Source organism: Erpetoichthys calabaricus, chromosome 5 (genome assembly GCF_900747795.2).
Source record: "Erpetoichthys calabaricus chromosome 5, fErpCal1.3, whole genome shotgun sequence".
Lineage (NCBI taxonomy): Eukaryota > Metazoa > Chordata > Cladistia > Polypteriformes > Polypteridae > Erpetoichthys > Erpetoichthys calabaricus.
Genome location: NC_041398.2, coordinates 86,005,627 through 86,025,372, shown reverse-complemented (window position 1 = coordinate 86,025,372; position 19,746 = coordinate 86,005,627). Strand labels below are relative to the sequence as shown.

The window sequence follows — 19,746 nt, the reverse complement described above, 5'->3', positions numbered from 1 at the left end:
TAATATGTGAAAAGTTTTATGCAGATGAAAAGTGTTTTGAATATCTTGCGTTATTTTAAGTTGCGGCACTGTTCCTCTTTAGTAATAGAAGTATTCCTCTTCACATTTGGCTTTAATAGTGTACTGTACTCTTGAGTACTTAGATGTTTAGAACAAAAAAGCAGGTGTACAAATTAAAATTATTAATAAAAATTTATCAACTTAATATTTTATTTATCATGGACTTTCTATTTATTGTAGAAATGGACCTTGCATTTTATACCTTGCACATGTTGAAAAAGGAACTTGGCAGAATGAAACATTCAAGGATAGCCGAGGTGATGGATTTTCATAATGCAGAGGAAATGATATCACGGATTATAAAAGAATCACACTCCTCTACAAAAGTGTGCCTTTTGTCACAAAATGGTAATATTTTCGATGTTTTCCGTCTTAGTCAGTAGCATTCAGTTGTAATGTGTTTTTCATTTTTTAAAGTTCATTCTGAACTCTTAGTGTAATTCTGTTGGAAAACTGAGCTTTTACAGTATGCTAAATATGACTCATAATATTTAATTTGTGTGTTTTATTTTGCTTTGGTTTTATTATTTTTTTGGAATTTATGGCCTTAGAACTCATGTGGGAAATGTTCTATAACTGAAAGGGCAGGCAAGTACAAATGACCTCATTAGATCATTGATATTTATGAGGTCGTTCCCCAAGACTGTCAAATTTTGGAAGTAGATAAAATTCTGGGGTGTATGTAAAATATACTGTGAGACTTCTGAACTCTTTTGAGACCCTCCCAATTAGACAACACGCAGAACCACAACTTGCCAAAGTGTGACTGGCACATCTGTTAAAGGTTGCTTGTCTGTCACCGAGGCAAACAACTAGAAGCTGACCATTGCCACACTCAAAGTGCCAACCACCCAATGGGTGATCCAGGGAACATTATAACTTGGCCACTGATCTGGCTCTGATACTGCCTGTTTGCTGTGTCTGTGTATATTAGAATGGTAGATCCCACTACAATAAATAACCTTGCTGTTCCTGTTTTGAAGAAGAATAAAGCTAAAGTACTTAGCTAAAGTAAAAGAAAAAGTAAAGAATTTTGCTAAAGCACTTAGAGTCAGCCTCATCTTTGCAAAGCCATAGCCACCTAAAATGAAGCTTGCTGTGTGTCCTGATTTGAATTGTTCAAGTTGTTTGTTTTTATATCTAATATTTACACCTGGTTTTCCCTTCAAATAAATATAATTAATGATTGAAATAGTTTAAGCATTTCTTTGATAAAGTTTTCCTTTTTTTTACTGACATTTAGCAATGACCAGTGATTGTTAATAAAACGAACTGTGTCCATTTACATAATGTACTGTCAGGGGTAGTAATTAACCCTTGGCTTCTGTTAGACTATGTAGCCCTTTCAAAGGTAACCATCTGGATATGAAAGCCCAACAGGAGTAGCCATTCTTGGCTTTTGCTCAGGTATTCTGAAGTGCGGCCCTTTCAGGGAAGTAATCTGAAGATGGATCGACACGCAAGTGTATCCCGGCAGGAATGCCTCGTGAGTGGAATGGCTTCTAGCCCCTATTTATCGAAGTTGAGGTAGTTAGCTTTGGCCAGTGTTTAGTTGAGATATTCTTGCTTTGTATTTGAGCTTATCTGTACTGAGTGAATGTTGAATAGGTAGTTTTGCAGGACATACATGTGAATCAAAGCTACCAGTTTAGGCATTTCAGTATTAACTTGTCCACCAATACAAAAAGAACCATAGAGGTTAAAGTGCCTGTCCTGGACACATGCACCACAAAACAATGGCACATCACAAACTTTTGTAGTAATGATGCATTGCGTTTTTCATTCCAACAAATGGTGCATCAGAAACAAGTGTAGTAATAAAATGCCTTGCAATTTTACTTCCAACAGATGGCACATCACAACCATTTGCACTGCTTTCACAGATTCCATACTAAATGCCATATGACATAGACATGTCCCTAGATGGACACACAGATTAACAAATACACAGAGACACTTGTCGTTTTATTAAGGTGTGTTAAGTAAGAATTGTTGTCCATACTGTTTGTTTTGCACATGTGTTAAAAGGTTTGCCTGGATGCAGTCCTTTTGGAGAGAATATAAAATATTAGCACATGTTGTACTGTATGTTTGGAAAATCAAACAGCTTTTAACAACAAGTTTAGTAAACCAGTGAGGATGATCATCCCTAGGAATTAAACACAAAGCCATTTTGGCCTTAACAGAAAATGGAGAAACATGGACTTTACACCGTAAGCACTATCTAGTGCCACAACTTTTTATACTGCATATTGAACTTAAGCAAAAGCATACAGATATTTTGCATCCAAGTATAAAAGCAAAAGTTTCCTTTTTCCAGGAATGGGCATACAAAGTAAAGTGCTGAATCTGAGTTAAAGAGGGGACCCAAAAATATGGGCACAGACAATAGAACAGGAGTAGAGTGAAGTTATCAACTGTGCTGCTTGGTATCGTATGCCTACAGTCTTGTTAATCTGTCTGACGAGTGGCATTATGCTGAGTTGATCAAGATGCTTATTTCTCAATTGTGCGCGTGATTTTGGAATTTTTATTTGCAAGATGAAAACATACACTTCATTATCATTGTTAAAAATACCTCTTCTTTATGTTTTAAATTATAAACACACCATGTAACCAATGATTTGAAATACTTTGCTGCTCGTCTAAATACCTCACTGGATACCTCACTGGATCCCTGATGTATGGGTTTGGTGTAACTAGACGTATCATGGTTGTTGTACATAAAATATCAGAAGAAGCATTTTTTGACAAAAGAATGTTTTGACTTGAAATAATGCATTCACTTACTTACTTTCACTGAATGGCGGACTAAGTGTTTGCAGAAATGGCATTATTGCATGACCAAAACTGGCACCTTTCTATGAAGTGTGGTTTAGAATAAATACCCTTAAAGAAAACATTAAAGCATGATATGTCTGACCCAAAGCTTACTTAGTACTGCTACAAAAATTGAAGTTCTCTTTATGCGCATGTTGAAAGTTAATAACTGTAAAAGTTATAGAGTTACTAGAAGAAAACTACTTGTCCTTTCATTTTCACAGGAAAGGGAAAGAGTTTTATTCTAAATCTCTTACTGCTTATGACTGCAGACACTGATGAAGAATATCAGGAATATATCAAAAACAATGAAGGCATCCTTCCATTAACACAGGTATGCTATCTAACTATAAAAAGTTTTCCTTCCAAAAGCACCTTATATGTTTCGTATGGAAGAGATGCTGAATTAAGAATACTGTAGCTTTCTCTTTCTTAAAAATCCCTATATATAAATGAATGTAAATATGTATATTTATGTACTGTATATGTGTATATATACATATATATATACCGGTATATATATTGTGGAACTGGACACAGACAGGCAGACATTGTTTTAAGCACCACAACACACATTTATTTACAATATTCTATATACAAATGCACACTTCCAAGCTCAGTTCCCATGGTCCCCAAAGCCACCAGGGCAGTCGCCCCCTCGTGGTCTGGAGGAGGTGTAAGCCCTCCTCTGGTCCTCCTGGGCGTCCCGGCTGGGTACCACCCCCAGCCACATGCCACTATATATATTTATATATACTAGGTAGTTCTCCTCTGCTTGCTTCACTCGCCAGCCATTTTGCATCACTGCTGCTGGCATTGTGGAGAGAGGGCTGAACACATCCCAAGGAGACGAGGTCGCTCCTCCAAAACCCCCTCTTAAACGGTGATATAATAGGAAACAGTTTTTTTTTTACCTCCTCTTTGCTCGATCAGCTGCTGGCTTGTTGCTGCTGCTGTGCCGTGTGATCTGCATCTAGTGCGGTGCTTCGAACATTTAAAAGCCGAAAAGCCTGTACAGCAGCTGTCCTACTCTTTGTCTTTTATTTCTGGCCCCAGGCATGGTTAAATCTTTTGGCACAAAGTCCCATCTTGTGAGACGTGAGTTCTTGATATTTTTTACTTTATAATTTAAAAACGGAATAAGAATCTGAAAATCTAACAACATCACATTAAAGTTCAATAAATTCTGAAAAGAATGATACCAAACATATTTATGTAGGTTTTAAAATAAGCCCGATTTAAAGCATGACAAAAAATGTGACATAAAAACATCACCATTGCACTTTTAAGCTTAGGATTTTATATATACAGAGTATATATATATATATATATATATATATATATATATATATATATATATATATATATATATATATAGTGATATACCAGCCTGGCCACAGACAGACAGACACCAAATGTCCCGAATATGCACACACTTTATTGTAAGTGACACAAACCCACAGTGCACAATTAGCCACAATACTGTTCTCAGTCCCTTTTCTCTCTCTTTTCTTTTCCAACTCCTCTTTGTCCACCTCCTCCTTCTGACTCAGGCTCCCGTCTTCTCCCTTCCGACTCTAGCCTTGAGTGGAGTGCGGCGGCTTCCTTTATACTGCACCCAGAAGTGCTCCAAGAGCTTCTTGATTAACATCCGGCAGCGGAAGTGCTGCATACGGGTTCAGCTCCTCTTCTGCCAGAACTTACTGTTGTGGAGGAAGTGCTGTTGACCACTGTTCTGGAACTGTCCAGGTGCCCTCTGGCGGTGGCCACGTTCCTCCACAGGGTTGAGTGTCCTGGCTCCATGGCCCCCATGCAACCCAGGACGGCTGCCCTCTCATGTTCTGGGGAAAATACTGCCCCTCTCCCTGTCCTTCTCTTCTCCTCTGAATAGCTGAATCTCACAATTTGCATGTTTATTGGTTCAAAAATGACATGAATAAACTATTTTACACGTGTGTCTAATCGCAAGACGCGGATTAATCACTCCAATGTGAACTTGAGATCAGTCTGATGAAACTAAGAAGACAACATCTTCAGCAAACAGGACAGATGTAAATCTTAGGTTCCCAAACTAGATAGTCCCCAATCCTGATCTGCACCTTCATATTCTACTTATGAAAATGAAAAATGTGATAAATGACAAGACACATCCATAGCAGAATCCCATGCCCACACACAATGGACTTGACTTAATTTCATTAATGTAATCACACCTCTTGCTTTGCAAATAAAGAGGGACACCGTAGTGCCAAAACCAACATTTTTGTACCACCTCCCACAAGATACCACAAAGTATTTTTTATAATCTCACAAAGGACAGGCACTATTAGCAAACTCCCATGTCTGTATAGACTTAGCGAAAAACAATGGTGGTCTTCCACTATTTATAAAAGAAGCAATTTGTTTAATTTTTTAAAAATAATATGTTCTGATGTAAAAGTTAAGTGTCTGGTCCGTGGAATATGGCAGGGGTTCCCAACTCTGAGCCTGGGCTGCAGTGGCTGCAGGTTTTCTTTCTAACCCTTGTCTAAATTTGTGATCAGTTTTTGCTGCTAATTAACTTCTTTTCCTTAATTTTAATTGATTTGCTATTTTTGTAAGACTCAGTCCCCTTAATTATTATTTTTTTTCTTAATTAGGATCCAAACAATATTAAGATACAAAATGAGCCAGCACATGACCAGCAACCTGTGTCCATCATACAGTATCTGAAAATATATGGCTCCATCCCTTAGGTCAAATGTGAAAAAGTATGTACAGTACATCCTTTTTTAGTTGTTTTAATTTTAAAACGGTGTACTTACTTTCACATTTATTTCATAGACTGAGTTAATCAATATCTAATTTCAATGTGGAAAAATATTATTTCCTGTTGAATAGTCAATAATATTTTGATGTTGTAATTGATTATTCTCCCTTCCACTGCTGCTATTTGTTTCTTGGTCATTTCTCAATGTCAGATTACTTTAGCTCTGAATATTAGAGGATTTTATACATGAATTGCCACTTTTCTTCAACAATTTGACTTGGTAATCACAAAACAGTAACTTTGTTTGCCTAAATGACTCATTATGCTTTGGCTTCAAGAGATGGTATAGCTTTCTCGTGCATAATTATCTTTGATGCAAAACAGGATTACTGTTTCATTCAGTGATATTGAAAAGCATCCCCAAACAGGTCATAAAACATTTGAATTGACAGGGTGATTTGTTTTCTAGGTTTTGTGTTGTTTCATTTTGGGCTGCCACATCACTGTGCAATGTTTAATATTTCCAAGAAAAGATGTGTCAACTTTCATATATAGACCGACACCGGCACCTGTCTTGCCGTTTCTCAGACAAATATATCAATTTCAGTACTATTATCCTCTGGTTGCATACCTAACCCAGGATTCAATAAAGAACATAAGAGAGGTTTCACAGTATTTGTCAAGATGTTGTGTAAGTGCTCTTAGCTTACCCAGTTTATAACTTAGGGACTGCAAATTGCATAGTGACAGTTGGCAAAGACAATTTAAAGCCCTCCATCTTACTGTAGCTTGTAGTCTGCCTGTTCTTCCTTTCATTCAAATCATGTGGGACAATAGCGGTACAGGGAACTTTTTTTGCAGCTGGTGACATCCTGGCCATAGAATAGTGAACAGTGATAGCCCCATACATTACTTGTAAATTCAATGTTCAAGCATTGTGTGTGCTTTGTAGTAAATTTCATTGGCAATAACAATAAAAATACAGTTTTACAAATATTATTGTACATTTTTATAAAATAAGTGATTTGTAATAAAATAGAAAAAATAAACAGAAAGACTATTTATGACTTGCCACTATCTTTGATACTGAAGTTGATGTTATGTTTTTTTTGTTTCCCTCTGTTTCACTAATCCTCACCTCTACCAGGACCATCTGATGGGAAATGCAGAAATGATACCAGATGTTGTAAGTGTTTTAATTTGGTTTTGCTTACTGTCACTAGCATGTTATCATCTGATTGTGATTAGCTTAATTACAATAAAGATATGTTTCATTATTAATGTAGCAGAATTTACATTTGTCCTTCTCTGAGCAAATGGGTTCGTAAGATAGTGAATCATCTAACGGTTTCTTTCAAAATGTCCTGGATCATAATGAGATTCCTTCTCTAGCTTTTACATTACATTGGCACTATAGTACTGACATTCAAAATGGTTGAAGCTATTGTACAGGGTGGTGCAGGGAAATGGAAAATTTTCAATTGACGTTCAATGCACGAATAAACACATTACAAAATATATTTAATGATGAAATGTATTGTACAGGATATGCAATTAATGATGGTAATCAGTATTCATTCAATATTCATTTTATGTTTTGAAGAAAACATCATGAAAGTGTTGTCCATTTCTCCATATACATTCTGACAGCCTGTTGTGGAAATTCTGCATTGCTTGACGTAACATGTCAAGAAGAATGCCAGTGATTTCCTCTTCAATCCTCCTATTTAGTTCAGCAATGGTTGCAGGGCATGTGTGGTACACTTGGCTTTTAAGATGTCCCACCAGAAAAAAATCTGGGGATCTCGGAGACCATGGAATGTCACTGTTGAGTGAAATGATGCGCCTTCCAAACAATCGTCAAATAGTTGCCATCGATTTTCCAGCAGTATGCAAAGTGGCTCCACCTGGGAACTCCTTTTTTAAGAACCCATTATTTCAAAATTATACACCCATGTTGAAATCACATGAGCAGACGGAACACGATCATGATGTCCTAACTGGTAATGACGCTGAAATTCCCTTTGCGCAGCAGTCACACTATCACCATTCTTATAAAAGGCTTTCACAGCGAATGCTTGTTGCACACCACTCCACTGCTCCATTCTAACTAATGACAAGGGGTTCTAAACGAGGTTGCATTGCTCCCAAACAACTGCCAACACCCCAGGGTCACCAACACCTAGTTCCAGAATTTCCCATTTCCCTGTGCCACCCTGTACAAATAACATGTAACTTGATTATTTTTCAATAGTATTACTTGATACGCAGTAGCTAAACCTATGGCTATCAAGACTTTACTGGAGCTCTACCCCAACTTGTATTTTGTTTCATTTTTTGGAATTTAATAATTTATTTTTTATTTATGCTTTTGTTTAATACTTTTTTCCTGGTCTTGTATTGACTTATTATTGTTTAATTGCTTTCTTATTTTTCCTTTAAATATGTGGCCGAGAAGATAGGGCTTCCTAGTTCTGCAGATATGCTGATAGTAAAGCAGCTACCAGTAACTTTATGTAAGTACTAGAAAACATGCAGAGCTCTGGTCCTCTCAAGATCGACGTTGCCACCCCACATGTACTTGACAGGTAGTGGATGCTAATACTGTCATTCTTCTTCTTCCTATTACATAAATGACTTCTACAGTTTGCTCCGCCCTCAGCAGCCATGTCAACATCTCGATCATTGTGCCTTTGCAGTTTGCCATAAGAAAGACACAAACCCCAATAGCATGGCAGAGGCCAGAGCTGTCACTCTTCTTCTTTCAATCACGTAATTGACTTCTGTAATTTACCTCACACTCAGTAAATTTTGCTGCTGCTTTTTTTCTTTCTGCCATATCACATTCTCTGTCAGTTTCCTTATGCTGCAAAGATGCACACCCCAATAACTTTGCGGAAGTTGATGCTAGCTACATTTTTTGCTTCATCACCACGTATCGCAATATAAGCTTTCAAATAAGACCAAGATCAAGGTTTAAGTCCCAGTGATTCAGTAGTAATCACATGGCAGACATACACAATCCTTAGCATATACAGTATATATATATATATATATATATATATATATATATATATATATATACAGTATACTGTGTATATATATATATATATATATATATATATATATATATATATATATATATATATATATATATACACACATTTTTTAAGTTCCTGTCTGATCACTGGGACATTGAGCCATTTGCATGTTGTTGGCCTGGCGTGTCCTCTTAATTTTTTCGTTTTGCTTTTTTATATTTTATCTTTTTTTTCTAATTTTTTTTTATTTGAAGCTTTTTGGTTTTGTGAGAATCTCCCTTTTGGTTGTTTAATTAAAAAACAATTTTAATTGGACTTATTTGATTGCAAAAATGTGTTAAAGTTTAAGTTGTTTTCCTTTTGGTAGAGGGTGGAGTATTTATTATTTCATTCAAAAATTTTCTCTTAGGTCCATCTTTGGATTAGCTTTGTTTTTGTTAACTGCTTATTTAATTCCATTGGCACGTTTGTGATGTTTTGATATTGATTTTAATAATTACTTCTAAATATACAGTCAACCTAACCACTGTATTTGATTTTGAAAGTTCATGCTTCTTTTTCTTTCATCTTGTATTCAAATCATAACAACAGTAACATTGATATAGCAAACTGCAAACTAGAATCACCTAACACTAGCACATGGGTGGCAAACACCAGTCCTGGAGTGTCGCAGTGGCTGCAGGTTTTCATTCTAACTATCTTCTTCATTAGTTTTTGCTGCTAATTAACTTCTTTTGCCTTCATTTTAATTAACTTGATTCAGGCCCCTTAGTTGTTACTTTTTCTTTAATTAGCCGCCAAACAATAATGAGACACAAAACAAGGTGCCACATGACAAGCTCACCCGTGCCCATCACACAATATCTGAAAATAAAGAAAGGTGAAGGTCTCCGTAAGGTTGATCTTTCAGGTCCCCAAAACATTTTGACAATGTTCTTAGAAAACAGAAAATCAACAGTTATAGAAATGTCTGCTGTGTCAGAATGAGAGCAGCAACAAGCCATATAATTAAATAAAGAGTTTAATTAATAGCAAGAATTGGCTTCTCATTAAGAAACTGGTTAGAGTGAAAATAGTTGGAGATTGAAGCCACAATTTAGCTAGTCAACTGTTGACTTGTTTCACATTTGATTTCTGTTTGGCTGTCATTTAATGAAGAAAACAATTAATTCAGAGCACTGAATCCTTAAAAACAGGGCTATTAAAATGAAGGGAAAAATAAGTTAATTAGCAGTGAAAACTGGTCACTGATTAGGAAAAGGGTTAGAATGAAAACCTGCAGCACTCCAGGACTGGAGTTTGCCGCACCTGCACTAGGGTGACCAGATGTCCTGTTTTTAATAAATGCACTCAAAACTCTATGGACCCCACCTCCAGCTGTTTGATTTATTATACGTTTTTACAATGGACATAAAGCTCCAAACTCTACATCTACTAATTTCACTTTAATAATGGGTTGTGTCCCATTTTGGAACTATGAAAATCCAATTTTGATCCCATAGGGCTGCAATGGCTACAGAATTTCATTCTAAACCTTTTAATAATTAGTGAACAGTTTTTTGGTGCTAATTAACTTTTTTGCCTTAATTTTAATTGTCTTAGCTTTTAAGACTCAAAACTCATAGTTGCTTCATTTTTCCTTAATTGTCAGCCAAATAATAATGAGATACAAAAGGAGCCAATTCATGACCAACTAGCATGTGTCCATCGTACAATATCTGAAAATAAAGAAAGGGGAAGTTCTCAGTAGATCTTCATTAGAATGAGAATACCAAAAGGTCATTGAATTAAATAACTGGTTTAATTAACAACAATAATCACTTTCTTCTAATTAAAAACAAAAACAGTTCCAGTGAAATTGGTTGGAGTTGGAGTTCCCAGCTTAGCTGGTCATCTGTTGTCTCACTTCACATTTCATTTCTGTTTGGACGCAGATTAAGGAAACATGAAGCAATTCAGAGGAACAAATCTTAAAAAGAAAGCAATTAAAATGAATGTGAAAGAAGTCAATTAACAGAAATTGGTTACTGGTTGAGAAAGTTTTAGGAAGAAAAATCTGTAGCCACTGCAGTCTTCCAGAATCAAAGCTGAACACTCCTGTAGTAAGCCTGCCTAACAAGTGTGCTATAAAGTGGGGCTCTTGTTCAGAAAGTGGATGCCACTTGGTTGTTTCACACGGATGCCACTTAGTTGTTTCACAATAATTAAGATTAGGTATATAAGTAGGTTTCACATTTCTGTTATCATTTTAGCCCTAAAATAGTGACTTAACATCAGGGACCTATTTTATTGACCTTAAGGTTAGTGTTTGGGCGAGGGGAAGGCCATCTCAAGTGGATTCCGCTTTCTGAACAAGACCCTAAAGTGGTTCTTGAGTTCATTGCTGGGAACCCCCTGTGGCCCAACTCATTTCTTCTCTTAATTGGATTTCTACCTTAATTAAGTCATTTCCAGTTTTCTATGTTTTGCATACATCCAGAAATTATAAACTGATTATGCTATATTTTTAATGAGAATAATAATTCATTCTTTTTTAATATTCTGGTTATTTAATAAGTACACAAATGGGTAACATTGAAGTAATTGCTTCTTTCAGTCATATCTGCCAAAAATCATGTATGTATTCAGATACAATTCCAAAAGCAAACTACACAGAAAAAGAGAATTAAAATACAAAACAAAGTAAGCGTCTTAAGATACAGAGAAAATGCAGATGTGTGTCAATGTCTTATAAGTGTAAATCTGTAATTATTGCACTTTTCTAAAACATTTTAATAAGCTAATATCAAAGGCATAGAAACTTACAAAGAAAAAGACACCTGTGTTCATTTTGTTAACTTCCAAATAAAGACCTAGAGGAGAGAGTTGCCATAAATGCTACAGTATTCAGTCCTAACTATATCAAATCAACAGAATATGGCAAAGCACAATGTCTTTTAGATACCCATACAAAAGCAGGATAATTAATAAATCTGAGCAAAATGCAGAACAAAAAATAAAAAAACAGGGAAAGGCCAAAACGCCTTCTTTCAGAAATGAAAACTCTTGCTGAATGGCTGATTCCCTTTCTTGCTTAGTACCTGGTCCCTAAAATGCGTGGTCTGTAGAAATGCTGTAAAAATGCCAAAACAAATCCACTGTGATTCAGTGTTGTATAGCAATAAAATATGAAAACATCCAAAGGGTGAAACCTTTTTATAGGCACTGTATTTTGAATGACTGCAAACCAAATAAAGTAATTTCATGAACTGGATATCTTGGTGGAAAATACCAATTAAAGACAGCAAGAACAGAGTATGCTATTTCACAAGCTTTTTCTAAAACATGTCTATGGTGTTTTAAAATTTGAAAGTGGCAGCAACTAAGTACAAATGAAAATCCCCAGCGTACCCACATTTACATCATTTTTCTTTGTGGGATTCTGCAAATCTACCTTGAGTTTGTAAGCCCTGGCCACCTCTAGTACAATAGATATCTGAACAGCCTATTCCAAACCTTAAATTTCAAATGACTTGGAACCCTAGCTAGAAATGATCAGTAAAATTATGCAGTTTTGGGCGGCAGTGATAGCGCTGCTGAGTCAAAGTAAGGTGATGAGTCTTCGTGTCCCAGGTCTACACTGCTTAGAGTTTGCATGTTCTCCCTGTGTCTGCATGGGTTTTGTTTCAATGTTCATAGACATGCAGGTTAGGTGAATCAATGACTCTAAATTGGTCCTAATGTGTGTTTGGTTTGTGTGTGTGTTTGTCCTGCAATGGGCTGACGCCCTTTTCAGGGTTTGTTCCTACCTTACACCCTATGCTAGCTGGGAATGCTCCAGCCCCCCTGGTGACCCCAGGCTGGATTAATCATGTTAGCAAATGGCATGACATTATGCAGTTGTGAGTAGAAGTTGATTTATGTATTTCAGTTAATACAGAAGGGAGATGAAATTCAAGGTTTTTAAATACTGTAATACAAATAATGTATAAAATTGAATTCCATTGTTTTTCCTTCTATATCAATATATATTACTTTCCTGTTGTTGAGTGCAGTTATGTAAAGATGCACATTGTGAAATGAATTGATAAAGTCTAGAAATAGTGCTGATTATGAAAAAGATGATCTGCTGTGGCAACCCCTAACTGGAGCAGCTGAAAGAAGAAGAAATACTGCTGATTATTAGTTAAAATATTTTCCAGTGTGACTGTGAATGTTGATGGGTAATCAATTTTAAACTATTAGCAATCACCTATAATGATCTGACAGTTCATTGAAGTTGGGTTTGTTACTATGAAGATGATTAAATATGTTACTTCTAATTATAATCTTTAATAGTTTGCAGAGGAACTTGAAAAGTATGAAGATGACATTGACAGTGACCAGAAGAAAAAGATAATTACAAAAATTATACAAAACTGTGATTATACATCATCAATTTCAAATAATAAGGTGATTCATTTCATATTTATTACATGAATTTTAAGTTATGTACCATAAGTTAAATATTAACCTTCTTGAGCTAAGATAAGCTGATGGTGTTTACCATTACATTATTTAATTATATTGAGGATTTAATATTTCCTTTACTGTCTCTTTCGAATGCTAATTTGCCTTCAGCAAAATGTACTTTTTGTTCAGCCACACCTGCAAAAAAGACAGATGGAAACAACAGGACAGCCCCAAGAGAAGAAGAAAGCAAATAACAAAGTCAAGAGTGAGAACAAGGGTCAGAGGAGATGGGAATTTGGCACCATCATGTCATAGATTCAGTCATCCTGGGTTTAAATCCCACAACAAGGATCCCACATTGTCTACCTAGAGTCAGCACATTTTTCCCATGCCTGCATGGGTTTTCCTCCAGATACTTATATTTTCTATTCATATATCTAAAATCACCCTTTACTAGAGAGGTTAATTGACAGTTCATGTAACAGAGGATACTCCAGTTGCCTGGTGCTCTTTTAAGGGCTGTTTGAATGCCGTTCTAATATTACATACTCCCCTGATGACCATGAGTTGGTTTGAGTTTGGGAACTATTTTATTTCTTAATAATATTAATAATATTTATGCTTTTTATATTTATTTATGCTTGTCAGCAGCCATACCACATGCACTTCAGAACAGGTAATCCACCTGAAGATAAGCATGCATGGGCTGGCCAGTACTTGGATGGGAAATCATCTAGGAAAAGCTTAGGTGGTTGCTGGAAGAGGTGCTAATGAGGCTATTAGGGAGTGCATACTCTTTGGTCTGTGTATGAATCGTAATGCAGTGACACTGACACTGTGCTGCAAAAATGGCACCATCCTTTGGATGAAACACAAAACCGAGGTGCTCACTCTCTGTAGTCATAAAAGATCCCTGGGCATCTTTCTTAAACAGCAGGGTGTTTCCTGATGTTCTGGCTAAATTGCCCATCACAGCCTGGTCATTTTGGCCAGTATCTCTTTCTCCCCTTCATAACCTAATAACTAATGTATGGTGAGTGACTGCCGCAAAATGTCTGCCGCTGCACATTTAGGTGGATGTTGCACATTGGTGGTGGTTGAAATGGCTCCCCTCTCTCAATGTAAAGTGCTTTAAGTAGTGAGAATATTGGTATATAAATGTATTCTCCTCTTCATTTAAGTTGTGGGTTTTGAATTTCCTTCAGAAAGTCAAGTTTGTCCGGCTTGAACTTAACCATTGAAAAGTTTGAAATGCTAAACCCTTAAGCTAGTAATATCTTAATGTAATTAACTGAATAATAAAAAAATGTTGAGAATATCTCTCCCCTCATCTCTCACCCCACAGAGTTCTTCTATATTTATTTAGCTTACTTTCTTCAAACTGGTCAAATATTGCACTTAGTTTTGCCATACATCCTCTTGATAACTGATTTGGTTAGTGATAATAGCATATTACTTCATGTTCATATTTAATGCTTAATGCTATCTTTAGGTGAACTTGAACTTGACAGGTCAATTGTTGAAACCTAGTTTTGATTTTATAATTTTAATGTTTCAGATGTCAGAAATGATCAAAGCTGAAGAGAAGTCATTTTCTGCTCTCAAACAATATTGTGGTGGTCTGAGTCTCAGACACTTTCAATCCTATTTACTTCCTGAGTAAGTAAATCAAAGACGTTCTTATAAGAAAATAAGATTATAAAATCTTGACCTCCCTCAAAAATTTTATTAGAATAGGAATACAATTTGCAAGATGGAAATATAATATGTTAAGTTTTTGCTAATACACTGGATATGTTACTTGGAGTAGGTCACTTTTCTGCCTTTATCAGGCTTATTGACTAGTGAAAGTACTTACTATATAGATTTAAAAATGTGTTTATCTACCACTGGAATTGAGCAGTGACATGTAAATTTGTTTTTGTTTGCTGCTATAACTGGTACAAACATGATTATGTTCAATATCATTTTGTAATCTGTTAGTTTCTTAGAAATACTATGTGAAGGGGTAATTTGTTGAAATTATTGGTTTTCTGTCCATTTTAAGAAAAGGAACAAAGAGAGCTTATATGGCAACTACAAAGACTGTTGTGCGTCTCCGTTATGGGCGGATTTATCAAATGAAAGTTGAATATATGAGCAAAGAAGATCTTCAAAACCAGCTTTATGAACTTGTAGGAATTGCAAGAAATCGTAAGTTATTGCTTTGTTTATCAATATTATACCACATATACAAAGCCAATACAATATTTTTATAGTGTTTTATGTGTTGAACGCCATAACAAAGTGACATTCACATGCAGCATAGTATTTCCAGGTGTATAGTTGCTACAAATTCTGAAAACAAGTGGCATGGCAAGTTAGTGTCAATTAGTCAGTACTGGCTTTACTTGTCAACTTTTCAGTTCTTTTCACAAACTGTACCTTTGTTTCTTTTTCTTTACTTTGGCCTTGACTCACAATTTTGTCTCTCAGTTTTGTCCTATTCTGTTTTCACATCATTCTCCTGATCACTCCAAGTCTTGTTTGCCCTGTGGACATAACAGATTTGAATCTACAATCTCAGGGTCAGTCAGTCATTATCCAACCCGCTATATCCTAACACAGGGTCACGGGGTTCTGGTGGAGCTAATCCCAGCCAACTCACGGCGCAAGGCAGGAACACGCACACACACACACACACACCAAGCACACACTAGGGACAATTTAGGATCGTCAATGTACCTAACCTTCATGTCTTTGCACTGTGGGAGGAAACCGGAGCACCCGGAGGAAACCCACACAGACACGGGGAGAACATGCAAACTCCACACAGGGAGGACCCGGGAAGCGAAACCAGGTCTCCTTACTGCGGGGCAGCAGCACTACCACTGCGCAACCGTGCCACCCCAATCGCAGGGTTTAAAGTCCAAATCCATGACTACTATACCACATTGCCTATTAATATAATTTTGATACTATAGCAAAAACCTGAATAAACAACAGAGGTAGGGATGAGTATAGTATAGATGAGTACATACCTTTAATGTTAATAGCCAAAAATGAAAGGGGGAGGTTGCCATTTATGTGAAACAGAATTTAAATGCTTGTCTTCTTCAGTCTGATGGGGAGACACATATTAGTGTGGATATCTGAATCTGACCAGAAAGCAGTAGGGATATAGGCTAGATAATGGGAATACCTGTATGTCAGATACTTTCAATGTACATCTTTTTGTGAGGGGCATTATATCCACTTTGGACTTTAATTACCCAAATATTAACTGGGATAATCTTAGAAACAGTCAAGCAGAACAACAGCAGTTTTTAGATGTAATCAGTTCCTGTTTTTAACACACTGTGTTAAATCATCAATTAAAGGGAAACAAGTATGGAATTAGTATTTTGTAATCTATACTAATTAATAAAAGGCAAAGCCCTCACTGAGTCACTGACTGACTGACTGACTGACTGACTCACTCATCACTAATTGTCCAACTTCCCGTGTAGGTGGAAGGCTAAAATTTGTACAGCTTACTTACAAAAGTTAGGCAGGTTTCATTTTGAAATTCAACGCGTAATGGTCATAACTGGAACCTCTTTTTTGACAATATAATGTAATGGACGGCAGCTCGATGGCCGTGGGAGGCGGAGTTGAGTGTCACGTCATCACGCCTCCCACGTAATCACGTGAAAAGACTGTTAACGCAGTAGGGAGAAATGAAGGAAGAGCCGCAAACAGCGAAAAACAAAAAATTCATTAAACAATTAAGAAGGGAGCGAAACAATAAGAAGCAAGCGAGTGAAGCATACAAGCATCTTCATAAGGGAAACAAAGCACGGTGTAAAACGTAAGTTTAAATTAAGTTTATTGAAACGCTCCCGTTGTGGATTGCAATAACATATTCGCGAGATAAAAGAACGCAGTAGGGAGAAATGAAGGAAGAGCCGCAAACAGCGAAGAACAAAAAATTCATTAAACAATTGAGAAGGGAGCGAAACAATAAGAAGCCAGCGAGTGAAGCATACAAGCATGTTCATAAGGGAAACAAAGCACGATGTAAAACGTAAGTTTAAATTAAGTTTATAGAAATGCTCCTGCTGCGGATTGCAATAACATATTCGCGAGATAAAAGTTTAATGAGAAGACACGAGGTATAAACGAACCATACGCCATAGCGCAACGTTAGGGGCAACAGTTTCAACCATTCTATGATCTGCTTCTCGCAACTGAAAGACGGCACATGGCGGATGTTAGCCGACTTGCTGACCGCAACGTTAGGGGCTTCAACTCTGGCGCTGACGATAGAGATTCGATTCCCGAGACGGGTTGCAGTGAGCGTGTATGCCTGATGAGCCCAGAATTAGGGAGAAACACGTGTCGCATACTCTTTGCATTATTTGAAAGTAAACTATTAAAACCATTCTATGATCAGCTTCTGGGAACAGAAAGAGGGCACGTGGCGGATGTAAGGCGACTTTCTGACCAACCACAAGCGTAACCTGGCAGGTAACTACCCACACAGTCAGATTGTGATTCAGAAAACGAATGCCATGAATGTAATTACCACGATCTACATACTGTCAAATAAACGAAACACACGCCGTAGCGCGACAGCTGTGAAAAGCGAGGTTCACAAAAAAACAGATCCTTAACAAATTGTTATTGGTATATTTTCGATCCGTTTAAAAAGGTTTTCTTTTCTTCTTAAAAAATTAAAAGCAGTACTTCGCCGCAACGAAGCACGAGAATTTGGCTATATATATCTGCTTCTCGCAATTAAAAGAGGGCACGTGGCGGATTTTAGACGACTTCATGACCAAACATAAGTGTTACCTGCCAGGTAGGGTTACCACTATTAATACAAAAAAATAAGGGACACATACTGCAGCGGGTGCCACATCCCAGTGCCAACACTTTGCAGACTCTACTTAAAAGACCCGCCCTCCTCACTGGACAGTTAAAAAGACCAATCAAACTAACGATGACATCAAGTATTACCCAATCAAAAGTAGGAAAGGAGGCATCTTCATAAAATGCGTGTGGGATGATTTGCATGAGACACTGCTTTAAAAAAAATGATAAAAAAAAAACGGGACAAATCCCGTCCCGTATTGATTCAAAACGGGACGCGCAATTTCATTCTCAAATACGGGACGATTCCGTATTTTAAAGGACGGGTGGCAACTCTACAGTGCCAGGTAACCACCCATACAATCAGATTGTGATTCAGACTAGGAATGCAATGAATGTAATTACCCCGATCTACATACAAGGCGAAAGTCTTGCAACATTCAAAGATGATGGTTTGGGATAAGTACACCATAGAACATAAAAGAGCTTATGAAGCCTTGAACCGAAAAAAAGCAAGATCTCAGAGATCGTAAAAAAAAAAAATAGGAGGTAATGTCGTTTTACTCGCTGTAGATTTTAGTCAAACATTACCAGTTATTCCACGAGGAAGACCAGCAGATGAACTCAACGCGTGTTTAAAATCCATGCTTCTCCCACGCTCGGTTATATGTCGCGTGTTCTCGGGTAGGTACACCAAAAAATGTATACATTTAAGCATGTAATGAGCAAACAAAAAATGAGGTATACCCAAAGGCACTGCAGTAGTACTTAATGTAACTTTACTTCTTAAATGTTAATGTTTTACTGTTTAATAATTTATACGCTTCTTATATGTTGTTCAAATTCTTTTATCAAAATACCAGTGACAGCGCAATGCACGATAACGTGGAGTGAATACACCATACGCATCCGCCCACGGCCGCCCTGGTGTGCGCAGATAGGAGTTGATTCTACAATAAAATAAAATAAAGATAAAAAGAGTAATACAATCATCACCCATAAAGCGGATAGTAGACGTGACGTCAATAGGTGAAACAGTTTGCGAGCTATAGGTGATTTAGAATCCTGGACAGACAAACAAATAGCCATGGTAGCAAATTACAGAAGAAGATTTTACTGTTTAATAATTTATATTTATATGAAATGTGCTTCTTATATATTACTTCATATTCTCATATGATAATGATGTTAATGTTGTTTATATTGATTTCTATGTTATTGAAACTGTATGTATGTGTGTATATGTATGTATGTATGTATGTATATATGTATGTATATATATATATATATATATATGTGTATGTGTGTATATATATATATATATATATATATATATATATATATATATATATATATATATATATATATACTAGCAAAATACCCGCGCTTCGCAGCGGAGAAGTAGTGTGTTAAAGAGGTTATGAAAAAGTAAAGGAAACATTTTAAAAATAACGTAACATGATTGTCAATGTAATTGTGTTGTCATTGTTATGAGTGTTGCTGTCTCATATATATATATATATATATATACATATATGCACACATATATAAATATATATATATAATATATGTGTATGTATATATATATATATATATATATATATATATAATATATACAGTATATATATATGACAGCAACACTCATAACAATGACAACACAATTACATTGACAATCATGTTACGTTATTTTTAAAATGTTTACTTTTTCATAACCTCTTTAACACACTACTTCTCCGCTGCGAAGCGCGGGTATTTTGCTAGTAATCAGGATATAGTTCATTTTGTAAAGTTGATTGAACTTTTTGTGAGAAA

General features: G+C 36.3%; 2 protein-coding genes across 4 annotated transcripts in view; both read left to right on the top strand.

Annotated features, from left to right (window-relative positions):
- LOC114652763 (uncharacterized) overlaps positions 1–19,746 on the top strand; it is a 363,527-nt gene that overhangs the window by 264,530 nt on the left and 79,251 nt on the right. The window lies entirely within an intron of this gene.
- The window catches only part of LOC114651772 (uncharacterized), a 53,354-nt gene that overhangs the window by 9,250 nt on the left and 24,358 nt on the right, over positions 1–19,746 (top strand). The window contains exons 3-8 of the mRNA XM_028801734.2: positions 241–408; positions 3,105–3,214; positions 6,777–6,815; positions 12,988–13,101; positions 14,660–14,760; positions 15,149–15,294. Of these exons, the coding sequence (XP_028657567.2) occupies positions 241–408; positions 3,105–3,214; positions 6,777–6,815; positions 12,988–13,101; positions 14,660–14,760; positions 15,149–15,294 (678 nt within the window). The remainder of the gene's footprint in view (positions 1–240; positions 409–3,104; positions 3,215–6,776; positions 6,816–12,987; positions 13,102–14,659; positions 14,761–15,148; positions 15,295–19,746) is intronic.